The 21075-nt window shown below is 55.1% G+C and overlaps 1 protein-coding gene across 2 annotated transcripts in view; it reads right to left on the bottom strand.

The window, feature by feature from the left end:
- The window catches only part of SLC29A3 (solute carrier family 29 member 3), a 40677-nt gene extending 21273 nt beyond the window's left edge, over nt 1-19404 (bottom strand). Inside the window, exons 1-2 of one of the 2 annotated variants that reach the window (XM_082715661.1) lie at nt 19291-19404; nt 15726-16027 (exon numbers count right to left, since the gene is read on the bottom strand). In XM_082715661.1, the coding sequence (XP_082571787.1) occupies nt 15726-16019 (294 nt within the window). In that variant the 5' untranslated portion in view covers nt 16020-16027; nt 19291-19404. The remainder of the gene's footprint in view (nt 1-15725; nt 16028-19290) is intronic. The other variant, XM_082715662.1, reaches the window with a different exon arrangement.
- Nucleotides 19405-21075: the final 1671 nt, after the last annotated feature.

The raw sequence follows: 21075 nt of genomic DNA, 5'->3' as shown, positions 1-21075 counted from the left end.
AACCAGTAGCTGGCCTTTCCTTCCTGGGTTTGTCTCATTTGCCTGCAAGGGATGTTGGGGCTCCCTTCTCCCATTTTATTCCAGGCAATGCAAAAACATTTGAATATTGGTTCAAACACATTGGTAACCATCCTGCCCCCTCCAAAGCAATCCGTCCTCACCATCCCATAGGGCGATCTCATGTCATGCAACGTGTGGGGAGGATTCATGCCACAATTTGCCTGCACTTGGGCCTGGTTCCTAGGAGCTCCCTTGAGAGGCTCTGTTGTTATTACCACACCACGTGCCCCACGTGATTGATGAACATGGCCTCTACCTCCAGAGGTGGACCCAAAGACCCCAAAGGCCAGTGTCGGCCATGCAGGAGTGGAGGGACAAGGAGAGCCCCGGGGCAGGGGCACTGGGCCACCTCGTGTGAAGGTGGAGGCTACGCCTTGCACACCCACAGGGAACGCCAATCCTGAAGCAATGAGATGAATGAAACCCCTCATGGCCGTGCCACAAGGCAGCCCTGTTTCTACAGTCCACGGAAAACCTACGTCCTGGAGGGTCCTTCCTACAGGTAGGAGACACTGTGATGCAGCAAGCAGGCAGGGCTGGAAGATGGGTGGGAGTTGCAGGGCAGGGCACGATGGGATGACGGGGCCTCTCGGAGTGGGGTTCTCTGCCTTGGCCGTCGGGAGCCCGAGAGGCTAGTCATCCTATGGCTGTCTGACTGGCCAGCAGCCGCTGCCCACCCAATCAGCAACCTGACCCGTGGTTCCCTGAAGATGTGGCCACCCCCATGTGCCCCGCACCATGCTGGTGGCTTGGTGTATGCCCTCTGGGAGCTCGTAGCCTGGCACCATCCTGCAGCTAGAGCACAGGGGACACAAGGTATGGAGGAAGGAAGGAGGGGTCTGGGGGTGCTTCCCACAAGAGACCCTCTTGGACCGCAGCCTGAACAGTTGGGGGAAGTTTGCCAGATGGATATGGGGAGGCGCGGAGAGAGCCTGCACTCCAAGTGGCGGGAGCAGCACATTCAAAGGCCCGGAGGGTTGCTTCCTTGCCAATTACGACTCAGACACAAGCACTTTTGTTAGAACAGACTTCCCGAGGCCTTCCTTGGCATCGACAGGAATCAAATGTACTGTGTAGTGCATTCAACCCAGGCATCCCAGGATGGGTGGCCACGGAGCCACGGCACTCACCCCTCCCTTTCAGGGTGCTGATGCGGAACAACAGTCCCACCAGTCACTGTTCTAAATTCGCCAGCCTGATGGGAGGCGAGGCCCAGCTGAGGAAGAAAGAGGAAAACTTCTGCTCCTTGTGTGTCTGCCTGCCCTCCACCATCTCCCAGCAGGCTGCAATTCCCTGGGGCTTGGGCAGGGCTCAGCCCCCAGGTCACCAGCCACCTGGTCACGCTAGTCACACTAAAGTCATCCTTGGCACGGGGCAGGTAAGCCAAGTGGTGGCACAGAAGCCCCACAGAGTGCCAGGGAACTGCCAGGGAACAAAATGGCCCCCAGAGACCCCAGTCCCTTTGCTCTTAACACAGCCTGTAAGGGAAGGCAGAGCTGGGTTTGCTCCCATTTTATAGATAAGAAGCCTGAGGCTAACAGATGGATGAACTACACAGAAGTGCCTACCTGGCATATGCTGGTGGCAGATCTTTTGATGCAGGGCAGGGCTGGGGGGACATTTAGCCACTCTAGCTGAGGGAGCCCGCCCCACAGACGCACAGGCTCAAACACTGTCCCTGGGATTGCACCATGACACTGAGGACCCAGTGGCCAGCACTGGCAGCCTACGGGCCTTCCCAGCTGTGAGTAGCTGTCAGCTGCAGACTCCAGGGTCCCATCAGGGCGGTGTCTTCCCTCTGCCCCAACCCTCATACATGCGTGACCTGCCCAAGCCAGCGAATGACAGGGTTTGATTTCTCTTCCCTCTGCAGTTCACTCTCTGCTCCTTAAACTCCACGGTCCATTCCCCAGGCTATTTCTACAGGGTGAAGGTTCTGAGTAGAGTTAAAAGGAAAAAGATTCGGAGGAGAAGAGCCCTTGCTTCTGTCAGCCACCCGAAATGGACAGACACGGTCCGCTGCAGAGCACAGAGCACGGTCCAGAGGACATGAGCATCGGGAAGAGCCAGGCAGGCTTCCAGCTTACCCCTCACCCCTACCTGGGCTGACTCCCCACAGAGCCCTGCCCCACCCCCAGGCCCAGCGGAGGTGGGACTCAAAACCCAGACCCCCGGTAGGGCGGGGTGCCTGGCAGGTGTAGAGGAGCCCCACTCTGGCCTGGGTGCGGGACGCCTGATCCCCTGGTGATGGAGATGGGAAAGTCATGTTCATCTGTTCCACTCTGGCCTGGCTTAAGAACACAGCAAAGGGGAGAGCTGCTTTTCAAACACAATTTAAAAACCCACCAGAGCCAGCTGGCCAGATGTGAGGCCCATTTTACGAGAGGGGGAACATTTCCCCTCCTCCGCCATGCTGAGCGGCTTCGTGCTAAGCATCTCTTCTGGAAGAATTTAATTCCAGGCTCAGCGTCCAGGTAAAGAGGTTTCTTCGGGCAGGGAGGCCCCGAAATGAGCCCGTTTATCTCTGGCAGGCCCCGGTTTAAGCTGCTTCTCCCCTGAATGCTATTTGGGCACTTTGAAATAAGTGCAGCAAATTAGTCACGAGCTGCGGCAGGCTAACCCGCAGCCCAGCGGCTCGGAGGCTGCCTCGTACAGCCCCCACCTCGAGAGCTCGGGCGGCAGAGGCAGCTGGCTCCTGCGGGGCGAGAAAAAGCGATTCAGGCCCGGGGGTGGCAGCTCGAGGCAGCAAAGCGTTACCTGGATCACAGGGGCATGAAATTAGCAGCCGCGAGCAGGCTGGAGCCAAGAATAGTTTGCTGCTGCAAACTTGCTGCCTTCCGATCGCCGAGCTCTCTGGCCTGGGCTGCGGCAGGGAGGCGCCCTTGCCCTGGCATTAGCCAGGAAGGGAGCAGAAGGCAGGTGTTCCCCAGGGGTGCAGCTGGAGTCCTGTCGTTAGGTTCCGAGGCCCTGTGTTCGGGGACACTGGCCCAGGAAAGCTAATTGGGTTGTTGATGAGCTGGAAGGGTCAGCTGGAAGATGCCTGTTCCAGAGCCTGGACAGGTGAGGGACACGGGAGCCCCCATCTACCCAGGTGTGATAGGTGGTGAGGAGCCCAAGGGCAGAGCAAAGCTGGGTCAGAATCAGACAGGTAAGGCCCTGAAAGATGCTAGCCAGACAGACCTAGCCACCAGACCTGTGCACACGGCTCCAGGCTCTAATAGCAGCCCACTAACTCTTGTCCTCGTGGACCATCTTGGGCCCCGGCTCCCTGGGGCCTCTATAAATCTTGGTCTTTAGTGGCCCGGAGGCCCTCATTAGCCTGCAATCCTTTTTTACACCTTCCTGGAATCCCTGCCAGAAGATACGCAGAGTTGCGAGATTGACTGGAATGAGCCTCTCTTCGGGCCCTGCCTCTGCGTAGAGCCCTGTGGAGCACACCTTTTCTCCCCCAGCCTTTGCTGACTTCCACGAGCACCATGAATGCTCACCCTCCATGCTTGCATTTTCTCTCTCTCCTTCACTGCTGGGCCTTCCTTCTCGTCTAAGGAAAGAAAAACCTCTGACTTCATGGTTTCCAGCCACAAGGCCCCTCCTTCCCTTTGCCCTAAACTCCCTGGACAGGCAGCCCATGCCCTCAGTGCTAACACCTTACCCTCTCCAGGGCTGCTCTGGGAAAGACTCCTTCAAAGGGGCCTCTCTGCAGCGCCCCGGTTACTAAGACCTGGTCATGCTCCTGACACCATGTGCCCCACCCCCCGTGGCTGTAGTGGGCTGAACAGTATTCCCCCCAGTTCATGTCTCCCCAGAACCTCCGGATGTGACCTGATTTGGAACAAGTCCTGGCAGACATCATCAGTTAAGATGAGGTCATCCTGGATCTGGGTGAGCCCCAAACCAAGGATGGGTGTCCTCAGGAGCAGGAGAGGGTGCACAGACGGAGGCCAGGAGACAGCCATGCGAATAGAGGCAGAGATCGGAATTACACTGTTACCAGCCATGGAATGCCAAGGACTTGCTGGGAGCCCCCGGACCTGGAAGACACAAGCAAGAGTCTTCCCAGAGCCTCTGGGGCAGGCATGGTCCTGCTAGCCTCTCTGGGGCTTCTGGCCCCCAGAATCCTGTGACTAAAACACTGCTGTTCTGAGCCACCCAGCTCTGGTGTCTCAGCCACTAGAGCTGGCCCCAGGAGCCCCTCATAAGAGTCGGCCACACCTGCCCTTCTGTGGCTCCGCGCCTAAACTCCCAGGTCACCTTTCCTCCTCCTTTCCCTCCTTCCCCTTCTTCCCTTCCCCCTCATCCTCGGCAGCTTGGCCCACCTCACTCTGCCACCAGAGGCACCTCCTGAGCCCCACCCTGACTCTCCGTCCCTGTGCCACACTCCTGCCTTGGGAAGCTCATCACCCCTGGCTTCCATGAGCCCCGTACCTGCATGCGTCCCTGTCTCCAGAACATTTTCACCACCTGCCACCCATCCTGCCTGCCGAGCCCCAGCTCTAAGCTCCCCAACAAAGGCCTTCGAGAGCACTCCCAGCCACCTGCCCCCAGGCTCCATGGTCTGCCCTGGCTTTTCTCAGTGCTCCTGCTCCAAGTTTCTCTGCTTTCCTTCACCCTCACCCCAGGTCGCTCACCTGCCAGTCCCCACATCACCACGTCCCTCAGACTCCCACCCTCACCCCCGGGACTCCCCTCTGCCCACCCCAGGTTCCCACGGCTCAAGCTCCTCCTCGGGCCTGGCCCTCTGCCTCCCTGACTCCAACCCACCCTCCTGTGTCTGGTCCTTGCCTGCCTCACAGGGGCCCCGCTGCCTCCCCTGCTTCTCTCTGTAGCCTCACCCCTTGGTCCTCTTTGGGCTCCTCAGTGCACTGTCCCCCTTCCTTCTTTGGCTCCCTTTCAGGACAACCCAGGGGCTCCATTTTGGTTAAATGAGGGGGCCTGGGAGGTGAGGGAGTCCCAGAGGGGAGGCTATGGATGATGTCCAGTACCAGGCTCATCTCAGAAGGAACTGGGGAGCCATGGAAGAAGGCTTCTGAGCAGCACACAGAAGCTCAGTGCTGGGCACAGAGGGGCCACCTGCCCAGAGAGGGTGGAAGGAATCGAGGGGGAGCAGCAGGTGGCAGCGGCTACTCATGGATCCCTTCATTTCTTCACTCAAGACACAGTAAAGAGAGCTGAATCTGCGAGAGGCCACTCACTTATTCGACAGACCCGGCTCAGCACCTTGTAAGTGCCACCATGTGCTGGGGGCTGGGAGGCCATTTGGCTCTAGGGAGGGAGGCAGGAAAAGGAGTAAACAGCAAGTTCAGAAAAGAAAAGATGCATGTTACATTAAATGCGATGAGCAGAAAAACCAAGTAAGGAGCTATAATAGAGCCTGGTTGGGCAGGGGCGGGGGGGTGCTGATGTTGGTGATGGTGAAGGAGCTGATGTTTGGACCTGAGGATAGACCAGGCGAGGGGCGAGGGGAAAAGCATTCTGAACAGAGGGAACAGCATGTGGTTGGCCCCAAGGCAGGAGTGAGTTTGGTGTGTTGGAGCACCGGGCAAACCAGGCTGATCCTGGAGTAAGGGGGAGAGTGGGGAGACTGGGCTGGACGCAGGGGCAGGCTGGGGCGAACAGGCTGGGGTCGGAATTCGGATCTTATTCTAAGTGCGACAGGAAGCTACTGCTGGACTCTAAGCAGCTGGGAAACTTGGTACTGGTGCACAGTCACCGAGCCCTCCCCACACTCTGCTGTTCTGAGGGCTGGTCATGTATTCACTCCCTTGATCCTTACAGCACCCTCCTAGGGACCAGTCCTCAGATGAGGAAACTGAGGCTCAGAGAGGTCAGACACTTGCCCGAAGTTACACAGCTCAAACCCAGCCCTCTGTCCGCAGAGCTCTGCCCCCTTACCTGGCACAGTAGACAGCCTTTCCATTTTACATCTTAAAGAGACCACCTCTGCAGCCTCCATGGACCCTGGTTTACAGGGGTGCCCTGGGAGCCAGTGGCCAGGAAGGCTAGGGCTGGGGAGCTGGCCATGGAGAAGGCAACCAGAGGTATCTGAGATGTTTGGGAAGGTGGAATCAACAAAACTTGCTGACAGACCAAGTGTGGGGGTGGAGGACTGAGGAACACAAAGGGGACCCCTGAAGTTTCGAGCATGGCCGACCTGTTATCAGCAGCATGCACAACTAACTAGGCAGCAGAGGGCGTCTGCTCCAGTGTCACCTAGGTCTGCCCTAAAATAGTTGCATCACAATCCCGAACCCCTGAGCGTGATGCCCCGATGCCCGATCCCGGGAGCAGGGTCCTGCTCCCGTTCCCCTCTCTTCACCAGTCCAGTGCCAGACAGGCCCTCCACAAACACAGATTAACTCACCAGTCTGCATGTATTTGCTGAACTCAATAGATATTCTAGGCACATGGGATTCAGCCCAAGCTCCTGCTTTCAAGGAACGGATGGTCTGGTCAAGAGACGGTCGTTGAATGCATACACAGACACACTATGTCAGGCAGTGATCCATGTTCCAAATAGAAATTCAGCACAGTAAGTCCCTCTCTAACAGATCTTGGAACACTAGTTGGGAAAGACCTGCAAGGGAGCGTCTGGTCCAGGGGTGAGCAGTCAACTGCCCCTAGGGCCAAATCAGTCCACCTCCATTTTTATAAATACTAGAAACTGGTCAGGCCCATTTGCTTATGGATTATCCATGGTGCAGAGCAGAGTAGCTGCAACAGAGATCACATGCCATCTGGCCGTTTGCAGAGAAAGTTTGCTAACCTCCACCAAGTTTCTTAGTTAAGGAAACAGAGTCCTAAATCACCCAGCAAATTTGAAACACGGTAAGAAACAGAACCAGCTCTCCCGAATCTCAGGTCTTTCCACTACTGGAGATGAGCGTGGAAAATGGAATCAGGACTTCTCCCGGCCCTCTGCCCCACCCCTCCACCAAACCCCACCCGAACAAGACAAGCTGGCCTTTGATTTTCATCCTTTCTATTCCCCTACCCAAACTTCAGACTGAAACCTCAGCAGGCAGAGAAATGGCTCAGAACCAGTTCAAGGGAGGAGTCAGAGTCACAGAGAGCCTTGTCAGTCCACACGCAAGGGACGCCAACCCCTGGGGGGTGGCCACTGATGCGGGACTCGGTCACTGCTGATGCTCGGCCGGCTGTCCTTCTTCTTCTGCAGCCTGACCACATGGCCAGGGCAAGGAGGAAGAGGAGGCCTTCCAAGAAGACTCCCCACTTATTCACACAGCCCTTGCCAGAAGGGGTGGCTTTTGCACCCCCCAGAGGGCCGACATGCTTTGGTGTCCCAGGGTGGAGAGCGGGGGACAGGGCCCAGGCAGACGGCATGTGGGTAGAGAGGAGGTGGTCTGGGGGTGCTCCAGCTGCTCTCTATAGGAGGAAACCCAGGAAAACCACCAGGAAGAGGGAGAAGAAGGAGTCCTGAGAAGACCCAGCCAGCACTTGCTTACCCAACATACTTGCAGAGAGAGGCTGAAGCCCCAGGCTCCCAGGCTGCTGCAGGCCTCAGAGGACCCCCAAGAGGCCAGCTCGGACCCCTCCCTAGCCCTTGCTGCCACCACATGATGACACCTGCAACGAAGGCACCTGGCGAAGACTGATCTGGCTCTGCTCTCCAGATACACTCGATGATCAATCACGTTAAGGAGACACTCGAGCACTTAAGGCCCAGGCCATGTTCTAATTTGTCGAGGAAATCGCCTCTGGATTCCAAGGACGAGTGTGGAAGGAAGCAAAATCGAAGAGAGAGTGGGGAGGGGTGGGAGCGATCGATAGTCCAGGGGGCCAGCGAGCAAGGCATGGAAGGGCAGCGGAAGCCGTGAGCACACACAGAGAAAATAAAAAGAGAATTTGAGAAGTCGAGGCCACTGAAGGCATGACTGCAGCATTTCTAGTTGGGCTTTTTCTCTCCCTTTGCAAGACACAACAAGAGCTAAACACAGAAGAAAAAGCCATCACAGGTATATTTATTGGGAATGGCATGCTGGCTGGGTCTGCAGTTAGAATCAGAGGGTGGACAAGGGAATAAAAAAATGACTCACTTTTGGTTTTAATTTTTTAAAATGGTTTGAGAGCAGCCATCCCGCTAGCCCAAACTACTGGGCAGCTGCAGGGTGGGACCCACCCTCTCTGCCCCTCGGCCACTCACCCATGCCCTGGGCAGGAAACCTGGAGACCCCTGGACTGCCTCTGCCATCTCCCCTTCCAGGAGGACAGGGCTCAGATCAAATCCTGCCTTGATTTGGGGTTAGCCCCAGGCTTTGGAATTCTGCTCTTAAAAAGTGGATTGCCAGATGGAGTGCACCGTGCATGTTTTCCATTTGGAGGGATCCGAGTGGCTCAAGGATTGGCCTGCAGGAGCACCATGATCCAGCCACACCCAGAATGGTGCAAGCTTTTCAAAGAACAGCAGGTGGCACGGGGGAGCGGTTCCCTGATTTATCAGGAGCACCTGGCAACAGTAGCAGAGGCCCATGGTGGAGAGACGGAGCCAGCGAGGCTGGCTCTGGGAATCTGGGCATTTGCCAAGTGTGCCCAGAAACACGATGCAGACTCAGATACCCCTGGGTCACAGCCCCGCTCTTGTCTTCACAGCCCTGTGCTTTCAGCAAGTTCCTTATTGTTTCCACTTTCCTCCGCTGTCAAATGAGGGCAGAAACATGTCCTTATGGCCAGCTGCCGGCAAACAGAGTGGGGGTTTTCAAATTACAGGTTGCAGCCTACCAAAGGATGTGAAATCTCCTGATGGGTCATGGCTACAATTTGTTTCCTTTCATCTCTGGCTGCCTTCTCTCCTGTTCCTAAGGATGAATCACCTGCATTCTTTTTTTCTTTAAAGATTCTATTTATTTATTTGAAACAGAGAGACAGAGAGAGAGGGAGAGAGTGCACACAAGCAGGGGGAAGGGGCAGAGGGAAAAGCAGGTTTCCTGCTGAGCAAGGAGCCGATTGGGGCTGGATCCCAAGGACCTGAGATTGCGACCTGAGCCGAAGCAGACGCCTAACCAACTGAGCCACCCACGCGCCTCTCACCCTCATTCTTTTCTGGGCCCCCTCTACTGTGCCCCAGACCCCATGCCCTGTGCTCATGGACCCCAGCACCCGCCTTCCCCTCTCTACTGGGCCACTCGCAGGAGCACACAAGCTGCCTCCTATTTCTCCTGAAGAACAAAGAAAATCCATCCCCTTCTCAATCCCACTTCCCAGAACTCCTGCCTCACTCCTCTAGAATGAGTCTGAAAGCTGCCTCCAGTGTCCCTCCCCCACACCCCCATCCTCCAGCTGGGCTACTAGCCTGTAGTCCAGCGTCTGTCCCTCCCCTTTGGCAGTGCTCCCCAGGGCCACCAAGGACCTACAGGAGGTGAAATCCAAAGGTAGCTCTCCATCCTCAGCCTCCCTAGCTTTTGCCACTTAAAAGGTCATCACGCATGATCACTGGTTCCTCCTTGAAAACTCTAACCAGAGACTGTTCTGGAGTGTGGACGCTGCTGTTTCTGTTACAGACATGGAAATCTTGCCAGGGAGACAGGCATGGGTCAGAAACAGTCTGGAAACACTTGGAAGCGCCGGCATGGGGCACAGGGTCTTGAGCATGGATGGCCTGGGTTCAGACAGCCCGGTTTGTGTCCCAGCTGTCACTGCCCTTCTGCTTGGGAACAAACTACATTTTTTGAGCCTTGGTTTCCTTCTCTGTAAAATGGGTCTAATACCTATCCCTTGAGACTCTAGTAAGGAAATGGATAATGAAAAGAAAGCCTCTGGCACACAGTGGCTTGTTGAATAAATCCTGCCAGATTAAGGAATGAACCAACACCCTTGGCACATGGTGAGAGAGCTGCCCTCCCAGTGATACCTGGGTCTGGAGTGGAGCTTTGACAACCTGTCTGGGGGAAGTTCTTCCAGAGAACTCTCATCATGTAGCCCAAGTCCATAGCGTGGATGCTCTGGTGGGGGGCAGAAAACAACTCTGCATTACCCCCATGTGGTAATGTTTCACTTGGATCACGGGCTGCATGTTGACTTCTCCTAGAGAACTTAACAATGCTTGTGCCCAGGCCCCTCCTTCCACTGCGCCAGAACCAGCCAGGTGGTTGGGGGTGGGGGAGTGCACTTTAAAATCTCCCCAGAGGATTCTAGTCTATTCTACAGGGTATCTGGAGAAGCCAGAGTGCATGCTGGCTGGCAGCACAGGCTCTGCTCACCTACAGACTGCTCCCAGGCCTAGCTCTGTCGCCTGCTAGCAAATGGCCATGGGTCAGTGACCCTCAGTTTTTACATCAGGAAACTGAGGAGGACAATCCCTAATTCACCAGGCTATCCTGCTGATAAAGACGGTAGGTCTGAAGGTGTGTAGGCCTAGGCTTCATGGCAGGGGCTTTGTAAAGTCAGCAAGTCATTGCCAAGGCTTCTGAGAATCTGTCTTCCGGTTTTTTCTTCTCTAAAATAGTTCATCCTGGTTCCTTTTAACCCTACCTCTCGGAACTGGGATGTCTGCCCTTGTCCATAAGGATAGCTTCCAAGCCATGCTCTCCTGCTTTTTTGGGGGGTGCTGAGGAGTTGGGCCAGGACTAAGGTGCTATAATGAGGGGATTTCCTAGGACCCCCCCTCCCTCATTCCACTGAACCAGGCCAGTCTGGGTCTGTTTCCTAGAGAAGAAATATTACTTCGGGTGTGTGTGTGTGTGTGTGTGTGTGTGTGTGTGTGTGTGTGTGTGTGTGTAGGAATGGGGCAACTGGGCGATGGGCATTAAGGAAGGCATGTGATATAATGAGCACTGGGTGTTATATAAGACTGATGAATCACAGACCTGTACCTCTGAAACCAGTAATACTTTATATGTTAATTAACTGAATTAAAATTTTAAAAGATTTTTAAAAAGAAATATCACTTCATGTCTGTGCCAATCCAAATGAAAGAACTGCTTTGGTGGTGGCCACTATGACCCCAAGATCTTCTTCTGCTTCTTTGCAGACCCATGCCATCCCTATCTTGGAGTGGGGTGATGGGGCTTTCCTCGCCAGCCATTCAGTAACTAATGAGACAGATTTCTCTTATTACTTTTATGTGCTAGGCACTGTGCAGGTTGTGCTAAGGGCACCGGGACATATAGTAGGAGAGCTCACAGTTTAGTGGGGGAAGCAGGCCCATCTGTGGACTGGGTCCTCTCATCACAGATAATAACACTCCTGCCTCACAGAGGTTCTGTGCAGTGAAACAAGCTAGTGTTGGCAGAGTATGGCTCAGCAGCCCCCCCCCCCCCAATAGACACCCAATACTATGAATCGTGTGGCAAGCACCAGAGGAGGAAGTGGGTTCTGGGGACCCAGGATCCCCTACCCCAGATTGGTGGCAGCAGGAGAGGTTCCACTTCCTCAGACAGGCCAGTGGGGCTCCCTCTGGTTGGGGGGATGGACAGGGCAGCAGTGGACTGCCAGGCCTGGGTCCAGGTTTTGCTGACACCAAGTCAGACTGTAGGTCCCACCCATGACTTGGTCATGTCCTGCAGTCCCCTCAGAGACAAGCCCTGGACAGGACAAGGCACATCAGAAGAATGTGTGAGGAGGAGGCCGTGGGGGGCTCATTGGCAGGGAATGACTAGGAGAAGGTGTGGTCCCCCTCCTCTCAAGGGGTAGAAAGAGGAGCAGGTCTGGCTTATACTCCCTGGCCCAGAGGGAGCCCAGACAGGTTTGCAGGAGAGGCCAAGTGGAGGGTGAGGAGAGCCCCACAGGTTCAGGGACAGCATAGAGACCCCAGAGCCAAGGGGGCACCTGGGGGCAGGGGTAGGAAAGGGATCAGGGACGATGACAGTTGGAAGCTGGGTCCAGATCCAGGGGTAGAGCTGAGGCACCTGTTCTCCCAGGGTGGAAAAGGAAGCCAGACCAAGGGCAGGCTCTGCATTTGGCAGAGTCAGGGGGACAGGGTGGGGTGGGGGCCCTCCTGTCTCCAGAACGGTCCCCTCTACACCACTCTCTGAGCTTGACCAACGTTGCAATCAGCTGTCCATCTGAATTCTCTGTGATATTCTCTACCACCCTTGCCCACTATGTGACTTGAGGCAGATTACTGAACATTTCTGAGTGTTCTTTTTTTTTCTGAACAGTTGATGAGCGGCGAGTTTAACACCCCTGCCGGCACTGCGGGCCCAGCGCCGGGCTCAGAAGATGGCGGCCACCGTGGCACCCGTGGCACCACCTCTTCAGAGAAATTCTTCCTTTTTTATGCTCTAATTTTCTGGGCTCTGGGCCCGAAGGCCTGTGGTGGGTTTATTCAAAGTTCTTATTCCTGGGACTATAGTCGAGGGGGCAGGTGAGCAGGACACTTTCTAAACCATCCCCCAAACTGTCCACGGCAGAAGGAAATGGGCCTGGGATGGGAGGTGACTTTGAAAGTCACCTAAACTGGAGGGGTCTGTACCAACACACTTACTCAGCCAACTCCCTAGCCCATGGTATCTGTCCCTGGGAAATATTAAAAGGAAAGTACAGAAAAAAACCAACACCCGGGCTAACGGAGTTGCAGGTGGCCGGCTGGAGACAGACCCATCTGACTCCTCCCCTCCTTTCCCCAAAGTGGCCCTCAGGTGACAGGGCAGGCCCACCACCTCTTTCAGGAGAATCAGGAAGAGAGTGGGCACGAACTGGGGAGGTGGGTGGCAGGAATGAGGAATTAGGCAAAGAAAAATGGCCTGCAAAATGCAGAAACGCCCCAGCATGCTTGCTTCCCAGACCCGGCCCATGAATCGAGGGGTGACAGGTCTCTCATCTCTGATGCCAAGAGCCAGGAGCTCCGCACAGCCCCAGGTACTACATCTGCACCTGCCAGCACTTGGAAAGAGGCAATAAAGCATCCTAGCAGGGCCTGGAATGCTAAGTGCCTGCAGCTGGGAAGGGACCGCCTTGCAGCTCGAGCAGCTCGCGGCAGACGTCCACTGCGCACGGCCGCGCTCCCAGGCACCGGCCTCGGCTTCCTCTCCTGCCCCGGGGGGCCGAGGAGATGGACGGAGAGGACAGGACAGGTGCATACTCAGTCCAGCCCCGAGGGCTGCCACGGCCGGGTGCTGGCCCAGACAGACAGGGATCTTCTGGAAGAAGCCCAAGTGGGCTGGGTAATTTACTGAGGCTGGCAGGAACTGGGATGCTTGAGTCACTGGTATAGAAAAGTGGATCATAAAGCACCTCGACGAAGCCAGACGTCTGGAAATACACAGGGCCACATGCTGCTCGGCAGTGCCCCATCCCCCAAGTGGTCATAATGATAATAATGTTTGTACAGCATTTAGAGCTCAGTGCTGGTGCGCAGAATTCTTTACCGAATCCTCAAAACAGACCTAAGAAGCTGGTGGTAGTAGCAGCCTCCTGTTCCATGCCAGGAAGACGAGACTGCCCGGAGGCCAGAGAGCGAGGTGCTGGTAAAGGCAGGTTGGAGCCCAAGCCGTAGGCTGGAAGCCACGCCCTGGCGAGTGTTTCTCAAACTCTAAAGGGCCTGGCAATCACCCGGGGGGCTTGGTATCAGGCAGCTGCTGACTCAGCTGGTCTGCAGTGGGGCCCGTGTCATTAACAAGCTCCCAGGTGACGCTGGTCCAGGGAGCACACCTTGGGTAGGAGGCTCTGAAGTCCTGACCCCCTCCCTTCCCAGGACCCTTCTTTGGCCATGCACTGCTCTGGCCCTGGGAGGCGTCTGCGAATCCCTGAGTTGGCGTTGGCGGAAACAGGTCTTGGCAGGGTGTCAGAACCAAGGGCCTGAGGCCAAAGGAGGGAGTGCGAAGTCTTGGAATATCTCTGTCCCTCCCACACCTCAGCCTAGTTCAATCACAAGCCCTGTGGTGGGGCTAAGACGGGGATTTTTAAAAACTCCCTGTGTGAGTGCGATGTGTGGCCGTGTACGGTCCCTGAGACAGAAAGTAGGGCCGCTCCAGTCAGTGTGTTGGATTTATCCCTACAGGACTGGGAAGAGTTCTTCGTGGTTAGGACAGGGATTTCAAAGGTGCTTTCAGAAAAGGGGTGGTGGGCCACTGCCTGGGCCAGTCGAAGGGTATGGCTACGGTTGCTAAGGTTCCCTCTTCTTGTCCGGAGGAGAGGGCAGTTGGCAACACTCCAGCCTGGAGTGCTTTCAGAGATGCCCACGCTCTTCCCATCCATGAGCTTCCAAGAGAAAGGAGACACAGCCTGGATCAGCTGTGGACACTGAAGCTCCGTATAGAGATTACCCGAACCTCTGAGCCCTCTCCTGCACTAGGCCTTGACCGTGGCCTCCATCCTGTCTTCTACCTGCCCAGCCCAGGCCTAGCAAGAATCCTGCTGAGTCCATTTATGGAGAAGCCCCCCGACCCTAGATATCCGACCACCCTCGGAATCGGGGCAAGCTCCTCATCCCCTGCTCCTGGTGTGCATGCCCTTGACCTGCCTTTAGCAAGAAGCCCCCTGCTCTTGATGGCTCCTCTTTTTTCCATCCACTAATTCCTCTAATTTTCCATCCATGGAGCTCTCACTCTGCTCCATGGCTATAAACCCCCCATGTCCTTGTGGTATCTGGAGTTGAGCCGATCTCTCCTCCTTATTGCAACAGCCTCGAGTACAGCCTTCCTTAATGTTTTAGCGAGCGGTAGAGTAATTTCTGTCTTTAACACTGCCCCCTCCCAAGGGAAAAGTCATGCCACAGAGGGAGCAGCTCTGGTGGCGGGAGCGGGGAGTGGTGCCACTGCCCACTGAACACAGTTTCCATGCCTCACCTTGGCATTCAAGGCCCAAGCAATGACTTCAGCATCTAGGCAATGATCTCAAGCCTTATTTACATGCATCCCTCATATAGGAAACCCAGTGCCTTACTGCCCCTCACACACCTGAGCGTCCCCCCATCCTGCCTCTGCTCAGGCTTTCCCTCCCACCTGGAAGATCCCCTCCCTTGTAGGCCACCTGCTCTGAGTCATAGTAATCTCTCCCCTGGTGACAAGACTACTGATATCCCAGGCTTTGTTCCCCCAGTCTCTCACAGCTTGTACAACCTCCCATTTTAGCTGGGCACACAGTTCTCTGGGTAATGACTACATCTAAAGGCTACATGTGGTCTGCAGATCATGTGGTCACATGACCGAGTTCCGCCCAATGCCATGGAAGCAGAAGCAATCTGTGTTACTTCTCGGAATGTTCTCATGCCTCTCCTTCTCTTGCTGTGATGACTGGAGCAACAACAGCCATCTTGGTCTGTGAAGTAACCTTGACCATGGAAGCCCTACATGGTGGAGCAATGAGGTTCCTGACCACATGGAACATTATACCAGAGTTGGGCTGGCCCCTCCAGACTTGAACAGGAGAGAAAAATTAGCTTCCATCTCGTTTTACCACTGCTTTTGGGGGAGTTTTCCGGAAGAGCTGAACTTACTGCTATCAGAGCCACCTTTTCAAATCCCTGGAGTCATGAATTCTGGGTTTTTAGGTTCCCCACTTGCATCTCCTGCCCAAGTTAAACAGTAAGCAGGCCGCAGGCTGCACTACATAAAACATGTGTCAGGACTGAGGTCTGTCTACTGCGCTCTACACAACGCACTGGTTTGCATCCACGTTCGCAGCAGGCTGCAAACCATCCCGGAACGGTACACTGAAGTACAGTCGCCCCATCCAGCTGTTCCCCACTCTCAGGACACACGCGCCCTTACCAGAATGTCCGAACCTGCAGGTTCCTCCCCCGAGGCTGGGCTGGAGCAGTTGCGGAGCTTGAATACCCAGTACTCCTTGGCAGTGATGAAGAAGTTCCACGGCAAGAGGCCGCCGATGCCCAAGCTGAAGAAGATGATGTAGGCCCCATGGAAGCGGTCCTTGGGCCTCTGCAGGCCGGGCGGGGGGCGGTCGAGCAGTTTCTCAAGCAGTGCTTCCTGGTCCGTGCGGAGGGAGCTGCTTGCAGTTCTGTAGGTGGAGTTCGAACTGTGATGGAAGTCATCCTCGGAGGCCATGGCCACGACTGGAGCAGAGAGACACAGAGACACGGCAGGTGATCAGAAGCTTAGGTTGGGCCTAGCTAGGGAGTCAGTTGGCCCCGCAGAGCTGACTCTGCCCCCACCATGGGTCACCAAAGCAAGGTTAGAGGGCTTCAAGTTTAAGGATCGAGGAGAAAGACAGGATACCAGAACTGTAAGTGACCAGAGCAGTCCCCCTGTCCCCAGGCAGGGTGCCATAGGTAGCAAACATGCTGTGGAGTGGCCGGCAGTTAGGCCACATGGCACAGTGGGACCTCTAGCTATCGATCCAGAGGGGTCAACCCGAGCTCAAGGCCTTCAAATGTCTATGGAGCCATAAAAAAAGGAATTAGGACCCTTGACAGGCAAAGCATGTTCTCCAAACTTTTCAAATTTATGTGAAAAAATTAAGAAGCAGGAAGGTGCGCAGAATATGTAATTATTTGTGCAAAAAGTCAGGCAGGGTTGGGGTGGGTGGGGAGAAGAATATCCTCTGGAAGGACACACGGGGAAATTTCAGAGTTGTCGCCCCAGGGAGGGAGGCTGGGGACAAGGAGGAAGGAGGCTGGGGATAACGGGGAGGCAGGAGTCTTCGCTACTTCCTCTTCTGTGCCTCTTGAATTCTGAACTATATGAAGGTATTACGTGTTGAGAAATAAAATTATAAATAAAAATAAAGGCATTCAAATGAAATAACATAAAAAAAAAAAAAAACACTAAACCCATGGTGTCTAGAGCTGCCTTCAGAAGCTGGTTTGAGAGATCCAAGAGTCCACTCCCTCATTTAATTTGTGGAAGAAGAGGTCTGAAGAGCAGGTCACAGACCAGGTCCATGGCCAAGCCTGGGTGTGTAGTTCCTGCCCGGGTCCCCACCTCTGTCCCTCACATCCCACCAGGAGACAGCCACTCCCAATCTGTGACAGCACCTAAAACTAACTTAAATTTTAGGTTGCCAGGAACTATTGCCTACCTGACCTTGGGCAAGTCACCATGCTTCTGAGCCTCAATTTCCCCATCTGTGTAAACCTAGGGAGGCCTTTTTACGATGATTATGTAACTGAAACTGGCTGGCAGTGCTTGGCCCATGGTAGCACCTGCTTCATGAACGTCAGCATCTTCCCTGCCATCCTGGGCTTGTCACTTGGCTGGCTGGCTGGCTGCTGAATCTGATTGCAAGTAGCTTGCCTGTTTCCATGCTCTCTATGGCACCTAGGACATGGCGGCAGTGTGATAAATGGGCAGTACTTCCATAGAGCTGAGGAGGGGACATGGTAGTCTTTCCTGCAATAGATTTTCCCCAGTTCATCCAGAAATCAACATGGCTCCCATCGGAGGCTGACCCTTAACTCACAGTATCCAGCCAGGCAGAGCTGGGCCCTCCTTCCCTGCCTGGGGAGACGGGAACACCCCGTCACACAGGCACAGAGCCTTCTCTGTTATCTCGGGAGAGCCTCGCAACATTCCCTGGAATTAAGCAGGACAGGAATTAGTGCCTCCTTTTTCAGAGGCAAAGAATGAAGCTTTGAAGGCAGTTGATTCACCCCACATTCAAACAGTTAAGAATTCCCAATAGCTAAAATGAAATCTGGTATTCACGCAATGCCAAGGTCCGTGCCTCGCACTTGAGCCTGACAATAGCACAACATGATAGGTACTACTCTACTCTAAGACTCATTTCCTAGATGAACAGTGAGGCTCAGAAAGGTTCAGTCATTGGGTCAAGGTCACACAGCAGCCAAATGGCAAGGATGAGGTTATACAGCCAAGCAGTCCAGGCCCACCCAGCAGAGGAGGCTGGCTGGCAATGGGAACCCATGTCTGCTGGCTCCAAGTATAGACCTCCTTCTAGAAAACCTCATGGACAGTGAGCTATGAGCAGAGGCGAAGAGGATGCAGGGCACCCTCACCAGTATTTGCTGAATGAATGGACTCTGTCTGGGCAGTCAGCATATTCTCTCCCTCGGAGCATGTACCCCCGAGGGGGCAGAGAAGAGGCTGCAGGACGCCTAAACATCCCACCAGCAAGTCTATCTTCCAAATCCCCTGGCTGAGCAGCAGGCGGTCTTTCCTAGCCTTGTTGCACAGGAAGTCCACCTCTAACAAACTAACCAGTGTGGGCACACACACAATGTGCCTGCCCAGGTGCAAACACACACACATTTCTCAATTAGTGTTTAGAAATGTAAAAACTACGACCCATGTAAGACAACAGACAGAGAACAAGTGGTTCTTTCCAGATGCTCCAGCCACAGGGGTGGGGGCAGGGGCCCGCAGTGGGGTCACTCCAGTCCACTCTCATCTCCAGGCATCTATTTGTCCAGGACCATTCAGCCTTGACTGAGCTTCTGAAGAAGGAGCCAGAAATTTTCTCTAACGTGGGTCACAGGCCAGGGCATTGAAGTGAGCAAAGTCTTATTACTCTTTATAAAAGCTAGCTGCTGGCTTTTGGATTAAAAAGAAAGAAAGGAAAAAGAAAGCTAAGGAAGAGCCCTGGTGTTGCCAGCGTGGGCTGACCACTGCCTGCTGTGTACCCCTCAGTCACCTGCAGGAGTTGGCCAGGCTTGGCAGAGCTCCCTTCCTGGGTGACTTGTGGGAAGGGGCAGCACCCCCACAAAGAAGCAGAAGTGTGTGGTGTCTCTGCTTCAGACCACCATCTGGAACTGGGGGCTGGTTCCCCGGAGGCTTCTGACTCTGGCTAAGTCGATCTCTCCCACTGTGCCTCGATTTCCTCATCTGTGAAATGGGGACAGGGGAGCTGGTGATGCTAACCCACGGGAAAGCATTGCTGGGGAACACAGGGTGCCACCCAGACAGCATGGCAGTATGGCCTTTGGGGTTGGAGGTATACCCAGCCTCACACTCCCCCAATCTGAACTAGAAGTCAGCCACCTTCTGGACACTTTGGGCTAACTGGTCCATATCCAGGCCCCCCACAACCAGGCAGTGAGGTCCCGCGTCAGGAAATCCATAAGGAGGAAGAGGATGGGAGAGAATCTGGAGGAGAAAGAGCATAGCGACCCAGAAAGGGAAAAATTAGCCGGGGGTGGTGGGGGGAGCCAGGAGTTAGAGGGGCGGCGATGGGGAGGGATACAGAGAGAGATGAGAGGGGCCGCAGTGGAGGGGCTGAACTGCCCCCCCCCCGCCCGGTTCCCGTGGAGCAGCCCCCAGAAGGGCTCTTCGGAGGAAGAGTGCGAGACTAGGAGGCGGCCGGAAGCCTGAAGAGCCGGCCAGGGGTCGGGTCCGCGCCCGACCTCCGGCCCGCACTTACTGTCGCCGCCGCGCCGCCGCCGCCGCCGCTGACTCCCTGGCTGCCGCGGCCACTGCGAGTCGGGGCTCGGAGGGGCCGCAGGCCGAGCTCCGCCTCCCGGCCCGGCCCCTCCCTGGCCCCGCCCCGCCCCGCAGACGCTTCCGGGTTTACAAACCCTTCCAGGCCGGCGTGCACTCACTTACGCGGAGCACCTGCGGGCCCGCGTCCATTGCACAGGTAGATCGGGCGAGGCGTCCTCCGCCTCGTGCCACGTCCGCGATGGCCTCCCGGCTGCTGCGCGTGCTCCTTCTCCCCCGGGGGGCCGGCCCCTGTGGTCTCCAGTGCCTGCGCCCCGGAACCCAGAAGAGCTCCCCTCGCCCCCAGACCCCTGCAGAGAGTCCCCTCTAACTGCAGCCCACCACTCCTCCCCATCCTCCTGCCCAGCCACCAAGCTTTGGCGCTTGACCATGTGCCAGGCCAGCGCCATGACGCTTTTCCTTGCCAGTGCCTTCTGGAGGCACGTTGTCTGGCTGAGGCAGAGGGCAAGCCTGGCGGGCGGTGGTCTGGAGGGGAACAGGTCCTCAGGACCGTCCTGCCAGGTCCTCCCCCAGCCCCCAGACCTTCATGTCCCTGTGGTAGGCCAAGGCGGCCACCTTTACCCGACCCTCTTCCTTTCTCTGCCATGCCCTTTACCTCCCTCTGCCATGCTCTTTACCCTTCGCATGCCTGAGGCACAGGGGTGCAAGTACGCCCCTTTCACAGAAGGGGGAACACTGGGCTTACCCGAAACGACGATGGAGCTGGGGGTCTAAAACCCCTGCTCACGTGCGATGCCCACCTCCAAAGGGTGCTTCAGTGCTAGGTGCCCTTGGGACAAGGTGAGGCAGGCTCAGAACACTGTGCTTTCTTCATTAAACAGACATACTGCAATGAGGACCCGTGATATCGTGATATAAATATATATTTGGGGGGGTGCCTGGGTGGCTCAGTTGGTTAACCTGGGACTCTTGGTTTCACCTCAGGTGTGATCTCAAGGTCGTGGGTTCCAGCCAGGCATCCACCTCTGCACTCAGCGGGAAGTCTGCTTGAGAGTCTTAACCCCTTCCTCCCCTCTGCTCCTCCCCCCTTCCCACATGCTCTCTCTTTAAAATAAATAAAAATCTTGAATACACACACACACGCATGCATGTATATATGTATACATATATATATATATATGCATGCTTGTATATATGTATATATATATACATACATGCATATATACATTTGGTGTTAAAGAAAGAAAACTGCAGGCCCCAAATGAGTGAGTTCCCAAACGGGATTAATTCCCAAACTAAATGCAGTTTCAACCTCCCCCAGAAATGTGGCTTTAACTGATCGGTCAGGAAATATTTCTTTCCAGCTGCACCAATAAATCTGTCACCCGGGATCCTCTCCCTCCCACCCTATGCCCAACGAAAAATAAGGCACTCCACATGATAAGATACCTTGTTTTTCCCCTAGCAAACAACCTCCATGGGAGAGATCCTTTTTTTCCCCTAAAAATTTTCTTGCCCCCACCCTCCATCTATAAAAATCTCCCATTCTGTACAGTGCCTCGGAGTGCCGCTCTGCTGCTGTCCAGTCTGAAAATCATTTAATAAAACCAATTAGATCCTCAAATTCACTTGGTTGAATTTTGTTATTAACATCGACCTGTGACCAGTTCTGGACATGAGAGCTTCTGAAACTCTTGGAATTTTCTGGGTAATAGGGGTGATAGTGATGTGGTTTTGGAATATAGGTAAGGTTGGGTGGGGTGAAGTT

The sequence above is a fragment of the Mustela nivalis genome (assembly GCF_964662115.1).
Source record: "Mustela nivalis genome assembly, chromosome: 2".
In the NCBI taxonomy this organism is placed as follows: Eukaryota; Metazoa; Chordata; class Mammalia; order Carnivora; family Mustelidae; genus Mustela; species Mustela nivalis.
This window is presented reverse-complemented; position numbering and strand designations above follow the sequence as displayed.